A 16,294-nucleotide genomic window follows, 5' to 3' on the forward strand; every position below is an offset into this window, starting at 1 on the left:
CTGCAATTGTTTTCTTCTTCATTGTTCAAAATGTGAAGTCCACCGCTGGGAGAAGTAAGTTTTCTTTTATTTTTTTCTTAATTAATGAGGAGAAGTAAGCCAGGCTAAAACTGTTAACATGAACAATGGCAGTCTCCTAACCCCATTTTGGAGAACATATTAAAAAACACTATTCGAAGAGAAAGAAGAAGACGTAGGAGTGAAAGGAGTGAAGATTGCCTTCATGCTAATGGGGAGAATAAGTTTTTTTTTTTTTTTTTTTTTGATGGGAACTTGGAACGACAGACCTAGGCGAAGGATTTTTGAAGTTTGGAAAACAAAGGGTTTTTTTTTGTTCATTTTCATAATTTAAACTCTAATTAATTCCTAATTCAACGTGGTGGCATGGCGACCTTCGATTTATACTCGCTGAAATTGAATCCCAGCCGCGAGTCATGAAATAGCTCTATTTTGTTATATTGACTAGTTGCTTTCGGCACGGATTCCATAAAGAAGTATCATTAATAATGTGATTTAAAATTCCACATGCTATTGACTATTTCCCTAATTGTAAGGGGGAAAAAAATTGATAAGTAGGCCAACTCGATGAAGAAGTCTAATTAATGCGCACAAAAAAAATAAATAAATAATTAAAAAAAAAAACAGAACAAAAAATGATTGAATGATGTAGATTAGGTAACTCTAATCATTTTTGTGCCAAATTAATTGAAAGCATTTTGAAGTAGGATAGTAATGTGTAACATTTTGAAAAGGGAAATGTACAATACAAAATGATTTGAAAATGTAATAATAACTAAATTATTCATGTAGGAATTGTGGTAAGCGACTACCGAGGTGATGTTAACTCTGTGATGTACAACAACTTAATCTATATCGTCCACACAGTTCGAATATAATTTAGTATCCGTCTTTTTTTTAGGGTTTTCTCTAATGGCGAGTTTTGGTTTTAGGTGGGACTTGTAGATGTAGTCATAAAGATATAGAAACACTTTATGTTTTGAGGTGTTTTGAGTAATATAAATTGGAAATCTATCTTCAAAAGATGTTGTGGTTGTCTTGTTTGTAACTCTAGAGGTGTTTGACAGACTATCCATTTCTGCAAAAAGAATAAATAATAAATAAAATAAATAAATAAGCAATATTAACTATAGTGGAAGCAACATAGTTACATTGGGAAATGATATATACAATATACAAAGGAAGGATTTATTAGGTTGAGATTGAACAAAAAAAGTAAGTAAATATTGTACAAACCTGAGCATTGTTATTAAGTATGGTATGGATTATTTGAATAAAGAAAAAACAAATTGTGTAATGTTCTTTAACACTACACCATAATAGGATATTTGCAACACGCACCTTTTTTTATTTGCAACGCTTATTTAGCGTTAGTAAGTTTCCAACGTTAAATAAGCGTTGGTAATGTTGTAAAGCGTTGCTTTATTTGGGTGAATTTCCGGAATTAATTGCTAACGCTTAAAAAACGTTGGAGAAGTGTTACAAACTTAAAAATTTCTCGAAAAATTTTGCAAACAGAGAAAAACCAAAAATATCGAAATATAAAACATAATTTTTTTTTTCTCTCCTCTCTCTCTCTCACCGCCGCATTATCTCAAGATCCCTAATTTTCGCACTCCTCAATCAAAGAAAACAAGAAATGGATTGTTGACATGCATCCTCGACCCAGAAATCATAATATTCTTTAGACCACATACTTGAAATCCAACTCATTTCCTCCATATGGTATCGCGGTGTTGTTGTACAACAGATCCAAAAACAAAAAAATACCTTCCAGATCCACAAAATTCGTCCTTAGTTGGTTTTTTGTCTCAACACATCCAAACAAACAAACCCCAAAGAAGAAAAACAGAAATTAACAACAGCTACAGGTAATTGCTTATTCTTTTGTTCTTCTTTGTTTCATTTGTGAATTGGCATGATATCGTTTTTCAAAAACCCAAATTGTTTTTGTGCGTTTTTTTATTAAATTGGGTTCGAAAATTGGCGAAAATCAATATTCTTTGAACTAAAGGAATTTGGAATTGCTCCTAACTATTATCTAATCACAATCAATTCCGGAATGTTACCAAAGGAATTTGGAATTGCTCCTAACTATTATTTAACTATTATTATAGCTGCTATAATAATAGAAGATGAAAATCAAGGGGAAGAAGAAGTAGCAATACCATACCCAGAAGAAGAAGAAGAGAAAGTTGGAATGGTAGCTTTAACTCACCTGTAAACAATGCTGACTACATATAATTAAGCTTTTGTTCTGTTTAAGGAAAATGAAAGTTTGGATGTAGTTGCAGTATGCAAGTGATGGCGGGGGGCATTCATGAAGATTTATTTGCTGGCACTTTTGAATTGTTCTCCTTTGATTTGATTGAAAATGACACTATCCTCCAAAAACTATATCTACACACACACACACGTTTGTAGAATGAAGTGTGGATGTCAACGACCGTATCTCACACCATAGAAACAGTTTGGACAAAATTCATGACTCTAATTAACATAGAAACAGTGAAGTTAGCTTTGCTCCCAGTTTTGGTGGAATTGTGAAAAACATTATATGAATACTGGGACCTTCATTGTGATTGATATTTGGAAGTGATTGTAAGCGTAAATCCTGTTTCCAAATTTTCAGATAATAGAAGATGATCTAGTAGCAGCTAGGCAAGAAGATCGGAGCTTAGGCAGTAATGACTTCAGCAGGTCAGTTATATTTCGGCATTAGTGATTTAGTGCAGCTCTTATTACTTTTGTTACTTTGTCATCTGAGGGTCTTGGATCATTTTATTTTCAGGTGGCTGACTATGGGCGATTGGTGTCAGCCAGCTTTGGTGAGACCCGTCTGACATTGGAAGTCCGTTTTGACACAGTCGTATTTTCTTGCAGTTTGAGGTAATAATCTTTCATTTTCTTTCTAGTTACTAACTTAATTAACTAGTCCTGATTATCGACATTGCAAGAAATGGATGAATTCCGTTTTTTTCATTCCTTTCTTAGCGATATTTCTAAGAAATGGGTGTCTTAGAAATGGATGTTTAGCTAGTGGTTGTTTTAGTTAGTGTCCACAGCCCATATTTTGTCTCAAGTTGCAGCGTCACTTGGTATCTAATTCCTCTTCTTTGATCCGGTGGTTGGTGTTTTTGTTGGCTGCCTAATTTTTCTTCTTCTCTTTCAAGTGGGACTGTGTTATAGGAGAACGTCAGTAACAATCAGTAGATTTGTATCCACTAAAATATGCATGGCCAATTAGATTCGAATTTTCTTAAAGCATTGGTGACTAGTGAGGGATGATCGCCCCTGACTACATAGCAATGGAGCTCTGTAGTCAGGGGCGAGGTGCAAGGCTTTGTGTTATTCCGTCAATTTTTCTTTGGTACCCCTTGACTCCATTTACTGCAGTATTTCTATCTTTTTGTTGTGACCAACAACTCCAAACTTTAGCATATACAAACAATTGACATTTTGATGTACTGGAAAAAACTATCCAGAGGAACAGTGGATGAGAAGTCAGATATTCAGTGGCCCTTAATTTTGTCTCCAAGGTCTCATTTGACAGCCTTTATCATGTTTAAAATGAAGGGACCAAGGGAAGTTTGTTCCTTTACTGGAATGAGTCACCATTAGCAGTTGACGAAATAGGTATACTAATGTACATATAACGTTATGGACATGTATACTGATGTCATCTTCTCATGGGGATTCTAGAGTTGAGTAGATTTATTCAGGAAGTAAGGTTATTTTTTTTTTGTTTTATTTTATTGGTTAAGAAATAATGTTATTAAGCTAATATTAGAGATACTTGTCATTTTCTTTGACTGACTTGTAATAAGTCGTTTGGAGTTTTTGGACCTTTACCAGTTCCTCCTTTGTTGGTCTTGTGTGTAAGTCTCGTGTTTGATTGTTTCTGAACTTTTTTATACTTCCGCATCTCTCCATTGTCCAACTGGTGTATAGGAGCTGTCCATATTCTGTTTGTGTACACCCCACTTGTAAGTTTCCTATGCTTTGGATTACATATTTAAGTTTGAAAGTTATTTGGAATTACAAGAATCCATGGCTGAACCTGAACCCTAGGAAGATAGATTTATATTGATTTTGGTTAAAAATCTACTTCATTGACATTTTTGGCTTACTATGTTACCTAAGTAATACGGAGATTAGTTTCATACTTTCATTCATAACACGCGATTCTAAAATACTAAAAGATAGTGTCTGATACTATCTTTAGAAGATGAAATCCTCTTATCGGCATTATCGATTATGTGGTTGGTGAATATGGGGTAATATATCTATATTGGAAATAGATAAGAAATAGTAGTACCTTTTGACTCTTGGATATAGCTTCCTTGCACTGAGTCTCTCAAACATCTTTGAATTATATGATTTAGGATATAGTTCCTTCGATAAAGACATATAGTAAAGTTAACATTCACAAACACATAATATGTGTTGTGTTCTTTCTGTACGGTTATAGTAACTCAGTGCAAAGAATAGGAGAGGAGGGCTGTGTTTGGATGCCTTTTAGTTACAGGCTTGTAAGAATTTTCAGGTATTAGTTCAAACATTTTGTCTACAACTATTTGAAAAGAAAGTAGTAGCTATGGAGAAAGGAAAATTGTGACTTTGTGATTAAGATTTTACTGCTTATCGCCTACTCTATAGACAGCACATGGCCATTGCTTAAAGACCCATTCACATGTTAATAAGCAACATGTAATGAAAGACTGTAGGGATGCAGAAATGTTTCTGTTAAGTTCTTTATTGCAATGAAGCTGATGGAAAATTCCTTCCCCGGCTCTACCCAGACACTCCCCCACCACCTACCCATAATAATGGGGTTCAACAGCGTGCGATCTCTTTCCTGGAGACCTTAACTCTATCCAGCAACTATCAGTGTTTGCTAAGAAAAATCACTACTGTTTCAGTAAAAAAAATATGTTGTTTTTCGCTTTTATGCAGCCAGTCTACCAGAAAAATGGGAATATCTACTTCCGTACGAGTATCCAGAAAGCAACTGCAAGTGAACAGAGTAAGAAATCTCTTCTGTGTATTTTATATCCTACTTGTTCATGTATTACTCGTGTAATGATAATTTATTTATTTCATTGGTGCTGTTAATGACCAGGATATCTTGATTCTGACAAAGCTAAGTTACAAAAGATGAATTCTGCTTGAGGCAGCCAACGTTGATATTGGATTAAAGATATCGTCTCTTAGTTGAAGTTAATTTTGCATATGGAGGTACCAGATGATGAAAGATGTAGAGCCTTTAAACTTCTAATATGTTTGTGCTAGTTAGAATTAAGGTCTGCTAAACTTGTGTCTGATGATAAACGTGTAATGTATATAAGTTGGTATGTGCAGGTGTCGACTAGCAAAGTCGGTAAAACCTTTGGGTGATGATACCAGAGGTCTGGGGTTCGAATCCCGCCAGCATCAAAGAGTTACTGATCTCATTTAAAACAGGCTTACCAAAAAAAAAAAAAAAAGTGGTATGTCTCTATAAATTTGCAACTCAATGCATTTTCTACTGCAATTGCACCCTTCAAATTTCAAACTGGAAATGACTTTTTTCTAGAATTGACTTAACCATGGCATGCTGTAGAAAAAGATGCAGTAATCAAATACTAAAGGCGGTACCACAAATCACCCAATTATATCGATTGACATCACTGCTACATAAATGCAATTTCATTTGGATCTAAATTCATGTTAACAGCTTTTGAGCAAAGAACTACTTACTATTCAGTATAAACTCTAGTCAGTGACTATTATGATGTGAGTACAGGAACAAAAGAGATAATGAGAAAGCATTGATGGCATTAGAAAAGGCTTCCAAAGGACATGAAATGCAGTCATCGTATCCTTTTATACTTTGAAATGATAGTGTTTACATGTTTTGTGGATGTATCCTTTACATGCTTAACAGACCATGGGATGCTGCTAAGCATATGGAGACTTGTGGTAATATATCCAAGGAGCTAGGAAAATGGGGTCATGTTCTTGACTATTACAGAAGGGCATCTGAGTTGTACAACGAATGTGGAAGAAGTCAACCTGCATCAGATTCTCTTGCAAAGGGTGCTCGGTATGCACACTAGTTTTTTTTTGGTCTGAAGTCTGAATTACATTTGCTAACTTTACTACATTTTTTTTTGGTTAGATGTTTGTATTTAGTTTATTAGCGGATTTTATCCCACATCACTGAAAAATGACGTCTTTTAAGTTATCTCTCTCTATTTATAGAGAGGTTTTATATTGTCAGTATTTTCACTGAGAAGATGTGTGCCACAACATGATCTATCCCCTATGTTAAAAGTTGATTTTGTCTATCATAACAAAATAGCATTTATCTTGTTTTACTGCTTTCATTACATGTTGCTAGATTAGGTATTTGTGATTTTAATAGAAATTAAAAGTTGCAACAGCTACGGGGTCGATATAAACACTGGTGGAATCATAAATACATTTGCCAACTTTGTATGGGAACCTACTGTTGTTAAGGTATTCAATGTTCTTTCTCATGTTGCTTTGTTCAGTTTCTTTTTACCTACATTGGTCGTGATTGCAAATGTCTCAGATAAATGCTATAAATGCGACAACAGAGGCAGCTTGCCTAATTCTAAGTGTGGACGAGACCGTGAAGAACCCAAAGGTAAGGTTTTCTCCAAATTAGTTGTATGGCGTTTGTAGTGTTATCTATCAAACATGTTACACTCGACCAAAAGTTCGCTGTCTTCATATCCGAAGAGTTCAGTTGTTCATACGGTATTTCTTTTTTTTTCATTCCACCGCGCCATCCTTGGTAGTCACAAGTGTTTTTAATTTTTCTTTGCATTGTTATTTTCTAATGGCTATTCATTGTATTGATAATCCAAATGGAGAGTGCACAAGGAGATGCTACTGCTAGAGCGATGGGTTGAGGGCGTGGCGGGGTAGGTTTCTGTGGCCGTGGAAGGGGAATGCGAAGGCGTTGAGCTTTTTGGGTTTGAAGATGCCAAGGACTTCCTAGAGTGAAAGGAAGATTTTGAAAGCAAGGGTGGTTTGTTTCGTGGGAAGTTTGCTTTCTGTCCTTAATTTTGTTTGCTTCAGTTTGGAGTGAGTTTGTAGCTATATATATATTTGTCTAAACCATTCTTGTATTCATTGGATTCTTGTATTCATTGGTTATTGTAGGTTTAGCTGGTCTCGCTACAAAATATGAGAAATTATTATTTTTTTATTAGCAACCCATCAGCAACGGTTTATAACCGTTACAAATGAATTTTAAATTATTTTTTTTTAAATTAACTAACAACTTTGCAACGGTTACAAACCGTTGGTAAAAATTTTAACAAATTACCAACGCTTAAAAAGTGTTTGTGAAATTTCTGTTTGCAACGCTTTTTAAGCGTTGGAAATTTCTGTTTGCAACGCTTTGAATTTCTATTTGCAACGCTTTTTAAGCGTCGGAAATTTCTGTTTGCAACGCTTTTTAAGTGTTGGAAATTTCTATTTAACGCTTAAAAAGCGTTGCAAATAGAAATTTCCAACACTTTACCGACGCCATATTTTTGCAACGCTTAAAAAGCGTTGCAAAAATTATTAGCAACGCTTTTTTGCCGTTGCAAATAGCCTGTTATGGTGTAGTGTAAATTGATAAGGTATATATATTGTACGCAATATGTATGATAAGAAGAAAAAAAAAAAGACATAAGAAAATGGAAAACCATTGGCTTTGTTAGGATGAAGGAAGTTATTGAATTGATTATGTTGGAATTGTGATGAAGTGCATCTAAATTCTGCACAACAGTACATAAATAAAAGTTAGATTGAAGAGAAGATGCTTTACAGTAGTAGAAAAAAAAAATTAATAGAGAACCATACATTTCAGACCAATTCACTTGATTTTTGTGGACCATGCAATTTATAGAGGTGGACAAAGCGTAACGTTATAATTAAAAGTGTAACCCCATATCAAATGAGTTACTATTACCATCAGTACAAATGAGTTTCATTATACTGAAGAATAATAACAACTTGAAGTGTTGGTTTTGGAAGGTGGAGTATTGTTTGTTGCAGGTACGCCAGTAAGCTTGGAAGTGGAAAAACCCCTATGTATTTAACTTTATGAGTCAATTTGGTAGCCGTGACTATTTGCTTTGTTTTTGGTAAAAGACAGTCCAATAAATTTAAGGATACTACCATAAAAATCCTCTCTTTGGAGGATGCATATTGGGGAAGAAATTGACAGTCCTAAAGGGCTAAAACCATAATCGGAACAACGTCCTACAGGATCGTCGATTAACAATGAGAATGATGGTAAAAAAAATTCAACTACTTAACATAGAATCTAAGTCTAAAGAACTGCAGTTTCTTCTTTTCATTACACACCAAATTGGCTTAAGGTTTATAATATAACACTATTGAAAATATGAGACAAAAAGAGAGCTAGATCGTGGTTTATAATACAACACATATGAAGTACTTATTGAATGATTAATGTACAGACAAACCCCATGATCAGGTCTGACCTTGTAGAAGCTTGCCTTGTCTTGAGGCAAGAGTGACTGCCTTTGCTTCAGTACTACTCATCACCAATTCTCTCTCCGCTCGACGACGATGTTGCCTCACATTTTTTGCTCTTTTTGGCGCCAACCTCTCATCTCTCTCTACAAATGCAAGCTTGAATCTCTCGGCCTTTGGCAATTCAGTAGGACTTGAAACAGGTAAAGGTACAACCCTCGAGACAAACCCCAAAACCGCCCATGTCTTGGGGGTCAATGTCCTTGACAAAAGGGGCATCCAATGCTATGTCAGCTATTGCTTTAGTAGGAACTTGGACTTGTACCCTTCTGAAGTTGAATGGTGATGGATTTGGATTCAGTACTATGTGGGGACTATCAGCTGCCAAGGCTCATGGAGGCAATTCCTATATACCCTCAAATACTTGAAACAATTGCAATTGCAAGACTAAGAAATTGGTCATACGGATCCCTTTACCGTATTGCACAAACTCACAAATTGGTGATTATAACTTTTAGGGTAATATACCAAGTCTAAGGATCCGAGAACCCCTGAAAAGGAAAAATCAAAGTACCCGAATACAATGGAATCCCATTACAACATATTCTATAAGTAATAAACCGTTAGATGAGAGCAAGAGATAGATAAGTAAGGAGGTTCAATTCGTGACATCAAGTGTTTGAGCGATGACACCGAAGTATTAGCCAAGAACTCATTTGACTGAAACTGAGTTGTTAATCTGCATATGAAGACCATCCATGACATGACTATTAACCAATTGTGCAAGATTTGGATTCTAGGGTGTATTGACGGAAAATCAACTGAAAATTTTAGATCCTAGTATGTTTTGACTACATTTAAGCTTGGTCGCAACATGTAAAAAGCTAAAGGTTAGTAAATACTCCTAGATAGCTAAACATAAAAAGATCATGGATATGGTGGTTTATCATGCACAAAGTTTAAAGTTACAAAGGGTATCTGCATATCAACCTGTGACACTCTAGGATGCATATCATGGAAATCAGAGATTGAAAATGTAGCAAGAAATCTGCATATTATTACCAAACTTCTGGGAACAAAAGAAAACCAACTTTGCATACCTGAGGCTTCAACCACAATCTGAGTTCCAACTTGTTTTGTACTTTAGCGCGATCATTTTCTACATCCGTTTGTTGTTCCATGATGGATATCATAGCTTTTTAATTGAAATGCCAAGCTAGGAAAAGTTGAATCGTGTTAGATAAACAAAAAGTCAAACAACTAGCTATACAAAATCACCAATTACCCACTCCTCTTCAAAAAATCAACAAAGAGTTAAACAAAGAAATAGAATAAAATAAGACGCAGACCAATGGATGGAAAAGGAGAAGAAACCATTCCTCTATTACAAAAATCACGATCCCATAAAATCAAAGAAAGTAACGGTAATCAAGATTTAATACCAAGGGTCTGGATTGAATCAAATAAACTATGGCACATGTACATTTATGGCAAGGTGCAAAAAACATTCGTCCATTCAGAATCATCAGATAGTGAATCTAATAGCCATCAAACCAAATGAAAACATTTAAGAGAAGTGAAGTGCGGTGTAAGTAAAAAAGATGACATAGACTGATAGACTCGCTAATAATAAGGTTAGGAACATCTAAAATATGACTGTATCTACTACTTAACAATTAAATTCAAACAGGGAACAAAAAACCTCGTCAACTGTGCTAATTGCCTGATTGAGAAGATATGCATAATTTACTTTCAAAATACGGTATGCATATAAACTTAGAAATTAAGGCCCGCAGCATACAAAAGCTCATCCATGAGAGATGGCAGCCAAAGTTTATAAAGCAATGCGAACATGCACGATAGACTATGCTTGTGGTTTTCATTGCTTCTTGCTCGTCACAATAGACAACAAACATGCATAGTAGATTATAGCTTGTAAAGAAATGAATATGTGCCAAAGTTTACAAAGGTATATGAACATGCATATTTATACTAATCCTGATGCTTAGACCCATGTCCAAGACGAACAATTTGGTAGTTCCACAGTAGCATTTGAATGTAAAGGTGGAATAAATAACAAAAGAAAGAACGAAAAGCATGGATACCACGTATCAATGAATGATCATATCAACACATAATCCGTCATTTACAACTCTAGCTAATTCTCTATATAAGTCAAGTTTGTTATCTCAGTATGATTTACTTTGGATTGTAGTTTAGAATATAAGGTACTACAGATGCTAGAAGATTTGTTGACCTGACCCTATTCCTTTTTCTCATGCCACAACATCCATATATACATAAAAAGAAACATAATTTAAATGGATTTGGGCTTATATAAGGATATGTACAGATAATTAACAACTTAAATATCACCACTCACAAACCCTAACTTACTCCTTCAACTGCATAGAGAGTAGAGGTCCCAGTACCCAACTAACAAATGAAGAGTTGCAATTAAAGAAACATGTGTAGCTATTTTTTTCAAGTAATTTAGGCATGTTCTATTATACCTTTTTGGTTCACTGTATGGAGCAGCTTACACCTTTGGCAAAACTTAACTACATCTCAATCAATAGCAATTTAGTGCTACTTTATACAAAGGTTTGGTTAGTTTAGTTGATCAATCCACACAAAGCTGTATCCAAAACTCATGGGGACATTTTGGTTTATAATTAGTAGTTGTATAGTTCTATTTCAAGTGTTATTCCCATCAAACAAAAAGTCACGTCAACTCACATGACAACAACTTTGAACGTTCCTTACAAAGTAAATAACATGGTGTATATATTTAGGCGCTTGATGTAAGTCAAATCAATTTTGCTAAGGATAAATTTAAGTTCAGAAGACTGAAGACATTGTCAGGGGATAGAACCATAAAGTTTGATCTATATTAAGAGACCCAAGAAAGAACCGAAAAGATTGGAGAAAAGAAAATTTTATGGGAGAGGAAGCTCTCGGGGTGTGGGGAAAGGGGATAGGGAGCGAATGCGTTTCTTTCATAATTCTCACAATTAATGACTATTTTCTCTCAATGGCGAGTGAATGGCCAGACCCTTGATTTATCCGAAAGGTTTATTGGAAAAGAGAAAGATTATTGGAACCGAATTAATTGCTTAATTACGTCATTAAGTTTTTTTTTTCTTTCCCACACGTGTCTTGAGTCTTAACCCTGGATCTCTACCGCGAGTCAGGAAATTGAATCCCAGCCGCGAGTCAGGAAATTGTTGGTATGAAAGAAACATATGATGCCATGAAATCAGTGTGATATAAAATTATACATATTCTAGAAATCATTATACCACAACACCTTCTTTTACATATGAATTAATTGTGGAGGTTTTATATCTGGTATAATGTATGAACACCAAATTTCTGGAATGTCTCGTTTAACTACATATTTCTAGATTAAATATGTAGTTGGTTATATTTCTGGAATCCCTAATCTGTATGAACACCATGTGAATACGTGCAATAAAGTCGTTGTGGTTACCTTAGAATCCAGAAACAAAAATTCCATGCCAAGAAGCTGCTTTGAATTTCTCAAATTGTTTGATTTCCACAGTCTTGTCAAAGGACCCCTTGCCTTCCAGTTGTTGGAGCCTCTGCATAGCTTATCAAGGTATTGGTAAGGTTGCATTGCCAATGTAGGAGTAGCTGCTGGGCGACAGATGAAGTACTAAAGTGAGGACGACCGGCACAAACAGAAACGTGCTATTAACAACTGGATTGTTGCATCTCAATGATATTATCTATTCGGCCTAAACTATAATTCATTGTCCTAATTCAGCAGGAACAGAAATTTGACTATTAATAGCTATTCGGCGTAAACTATAATTTTTTGGTTCTATGTAGCAAACTAAATTTGCTTTCATAAGTGAATTATAGGTTGTAGAAATGAACAAACAGTTAAATTGAAAGTTACCTTGAATAAGTGAGCTCTAAGACAAAGAGGAAGATGGAGGGAGATAGATTGCTGGAGAGAAAGTGCACCGAAAATGGGGCTTCAACTGGGAATGGCAGCCATAAATGATGCGCATTAAGAGAGAAGTTATGAGAGATGAATCAACCACTAATTTATCAAATTTATTCGTATAATTTTTGGGAGGTTACCACAACAATTCATAAAACCAAAAAAACATATTAATTAGATGACTGAATAGTAAAAAAGAGGGCAATAAGAGGTTTGAATACCTGGTGATGAAGAAGAGGTTGAATTTTCCTGAAAAATCAGACCAAGAAAACCCACTTTGAACAATTCTCCAAACCAAAGAAAATCATTGAAATATTATTGATAACTGTAATTCATGATTAAATTTTTTATGATAACCTTATTGATAATTCATGAATTATTGATAGCCTTATTGATAATTTTTATTGATAAGAAATATTATTGATAGCCTTAATTACAAATTACAATTTCAACAGTAGACACTGTCTTCAAAAAAGCGCACACAAAGTAATGATTACTCTCCAGATACATTCTTTTTTGCTAGACATTTACTACCCACCCTCTTCCATGATTCCATCGGACTTGATATATATAAGTCGGGGATAATACAAATCTCTAAGTACACACAACCTTTTTTTTTTTTTGTTCGACTCTTTCTATCCCTCTTCCATATGACTTGTTCCGTAGATCAATCATACCCAAAGAGTTTACACTAAGGAAACAGAATTTGATTTCACCTAACATAGAATTAAGTTGCTTTTATTCGTCAGGTAAATTCCTCTCGCTGTTCAAATGCTCACGGTCCCCCACACACACACACAAATTCCTCTTTGTTCAAATGCTCACGGTCCCCTACACACACACACTCACACACGAAAGCAGAAGCTAATATTTCCATTCATGTGATTTCTCCCAATGTTTGACCTCACCAATGCCAATAATACCATTTGGAAATCACTCCACTTGCCAATAACACCATTTGGAAATCACTCACTGAAGTTCATAATTATGAAAGAGTACACCAACCTTTCTTGAGCTTGAGTAAGCCAACAAACTCTACCAAACATTGGTAGACAATGGCTCCTCCAATCTAAGTTTTCATTTAGACAAAAATACTTGGTAGACAATGGCAGAAACAGTCCCAACCAACTATAATTTCAAAACCATCACATACTATTAAGATTTAACTAATTCAATGGTATGTTTGATACATGGAATACTATAACAAAATTTAGAGTTAATCTAAGAGGCGATGGGAGAAGAGGAGTCCAATCATAGAGAATCTTACCCTATGGATTTGTCCAGATCAACCCCCTCCCCATCTTACAAATTGACCCGAGGAAGAAGAAAATCCGTCATAAAACTTCCACCAATTTTTATTTTTATTTTTTCTGAAATTCTCCATTAGATTTGATTACTTTGAAGAGAAATCAAACATACACCTAAAGGAAAGTAAACAGCTTAAGAGACTTACCTCGAGAGAAGAAGCATCTTTGGTTTTTCTTCTGCTTGACAAAATTACGAATATCCTTGGTGATTGAATCCACTTCATCCGCAGAGTAAGCTAAGAATGCAAACAATGTGATAAGTCAAAAATAAAAAACAATGGAAGTTTGATAATTCAATAAATAAGAAGAAGAAGACAAATTTACGTGTTAGCGTTTAAGTAGCCATATTCTAAGATGACGAAAATCATATATTTTCGAAGACCTAATAGTGAATAACATATCGGCCCTCAGTGGAACAATTGACAAAAAGAACTTTAGACCAATAGCATTAGTAAACAACTGGCTGATTCCACTCCCAATGTAGCAGCCTTGTAAGATCATCTCAATCCGGGCAAGTGATGGTTCTGAAAAAGAATGTTCTGGTTCTCGTCCGGCTGTGGGCACTCCGCCGATGCGATATCAGCAGGTTCAATTCCGGACTTGGATGTGCTCACTCATCGTGCTACGATTCTTAAATCAGTGTAGATCTTTGTGCGTCTCACTTCTGAAAGATAGGTGGTGCAGCAAGGGGCAATCGATATGATATACCCACGTAAAATCGGTTAAAGGTGGTGAATGAAGAAAGAGATGGAGGTTCCATATCTATTGTAAAGTTATCTAATCCAGTTACTGAATCTTCTTCCATCAAGTAGTGAGACAGAAAAGGAAAGACTTTCTGCTCCTAGGACAATGCCAAATGAATAGACCCAAGAAGAGAAAGTTCACTCATTTGATCGGCGGTAATTGGTTCTGGCCCAGTCCCTCTTGCTTGGAGGTGTTTTCAACCAATCTACCCTTGTTTATTATATGATGTATTCGAACGAATCAGTGGAGGGGTCCCATCCGTTTTGTATGGAGAAGCAAGACTTCATTTAAGCAACGTCAATAAATGCTCCACGAAAGCTTTGTCAGATCTATCAAAGGGAGAAAAACCTCATCTGTGAACTCTTTTAAATCTTTTCTTCTGGCCAGATAATTCTCAAATCGTTAAAAATGTGAATATGGAATAATAATAATAATAATTTGCTAAATAATATGATTGAATTTGCAAACACACAAACACACAAAAGAACAATAAAAAAAAAACGGAATAAGATGATTAAGCAAGATGATTTCGAAGAGATATGGAGAAGGTACCTGGTTCGGTGCACGAAAATGAAGAGTTGAGAATTGAGAACACCCACGGATAAGAGGTGGACGAAGAGAGAACGAAGGAAAACCATAATGTTTTCGCTGTTTTGAAAAACCTTTGGGTTTTTTTTTCTTTTTTCTTAAGTGAGAACCAAGAGACGATGAGTTTTCACAATTAACCTCTCTAATTAATTCCTAATCCAACGCGGGCAACATGGCAACCCTTGATTTATACCCCTAAACTCAATCCCAGCCGAGTCGAAAACAACTTTGTTTTGTTAGGTTGATAATAATCTATGAAAATCAACCGCCTATATTTGGTACGTTCCAATGTGTTATAAATGATAAAATTATCTATGTTTTGTGTAGATATAATCTATTTTCATTGAATAAATTTAAAGCCTCTATATATCAGGGGACGAGGGATGTTGCTTAGGAGTTAGGAAATAGGTCCAAGACCTCAGAATGAATCACGTCGATATCTAAAGTTTTATGACCTCTACATCATACAAAAGAGACACCTACACGAAGACTTGTTTTCGCTTTGGACCGTCCACCTAAGTTGCCACGCGTTTTGTGTCCACCTGGCCCGAAATCCATCATTACCAAATTGTGAAGGTTAATCGTCCTAATCGAGCAAGGAGCAAGAAGTCAAGAACCCACCATAGAGAAATTTGACTGAAAAGCTATAGCCACCGTGGCCGAAGAATGTTTAAAATAATTGCACGAGTGCGCACAAAATGCAAACTCCATAGATATCGTTGAGTTTCAAACCCGCACTAGTGACCCACAAGCTCATGTGCAAGGTTGACATATTCAACTATCCATACAAATTCAATAATTTATTACACCTCAATTTATAAAAGAAACCTATCACTAGATGGTTCTCAATTTGTTGAGGCGCTCTGTCTCCAGGTTAAGCCTTTTTATTATATAACTTTCGTTTCTTAGGAGCAATGCAGGTGTAACGCCCGTATTTAAAATACGTATTTAGTTATTAATTTATTAATTTAATTATTATTTAAAATTAGTTGGATTGGACTCAGGACATGTGGGTCTGATTTCTGAGCCCGAGTCTGTGTTGGGCTTGGGTTTCAAACCCAAGTATATAATCACATTGTTCTAGAGAATAGGGTTTTTAGAGAATAAAAAAATAATAAAAATGGAGGTAGAGCTAGAAGCTTGTTTGCTCGAGCGTTGGAGC

The 16,294-nt window shown here is 35.3% G+C and overlaps 1 protein-coding gene and 1 long non-coding RNA gene across 4 annotated transcripts; one reads left to right on the forward strand and one right to left on the reverse strand.

Annotated features, from left to right (window-relative positions):
* Positions 1-1,569: 1,569 nt before the first annotated feature.
* LOC147502354 (gamma-soluble NSF attachment protein-like) lies at positions 1,570-6,691 on the forward strand. The gene is made up of 9 exons (XM_086604516.1): positions 1,570-1,889; positions 2,651-2,718; positions 2,810-2,907; positions 4,975-5,044; positions 5,141-5,256; positions 5,804-5,875; positions 5,945-6,103; positions 6,444-6,519; positions 6,596-6,691. The coding sequence occupies exons 6-9, from the start codon at positions 5,832-5,834 to the stop codon at positions 6,689-6,691; spliced, it is 375 nt and encodes a 124-aa protein (XP_086460642.1). The 5' UTR covers positions 1,570-1,889; positions 2,651-2,718; positions 2,810-2,907; positions 4,975-5,044; positions 5,141-5,256; positions 5,804-5,831.
* A 1,677-nt stretch (positions 6,692-8,368) lies between these two features.
* LOC147502355 (uncharacterized) lies at positions 8,369-15,003 on the reverse strand. 3 transcript variants are annotated; one of them, XR_015219978.1, is made up of 6 exons: positions 13,947-15,000; positions 12,715-12,742; positions 12,446-12,530; positions 12,014-12,180; positions 9,621-9,736; positions 8,369-9,259 (listed from the first exon to the last, which is right to left on the reverse strand). It is a non-coding gene; the product is annotated as an uncharacterized LOC147502355 (long non-coding RNA). The 3 variants fall into 3 exon arrangements; XR_015219979.1 differs by having other exon boundaries at positions 8,369-9,736; positions 12,014-12,177; positions 13,947-15,003; XR_015219977.1 differs by having other exon boundaries at positions 8,369-9,736; positions 13,947-15,002.
* Between the last annotated feature and the right edge of the window lie 1,291 nt (positions 15,004-16,294).

This window comes from Coptis chinensis, chromosome 4, assembly GCF_015680905.1.
Source record: "Coptis chinensis isolate HL-2020 chromosome 4, ASM1568090v1, whole genome shotgun sequence".
NCBI lineage: Eukaryota > Viridiplantae > Streptophyta > Magnoliopsida > Ranunculales > Ranunculaceae > Coptis > Coptis chinensis.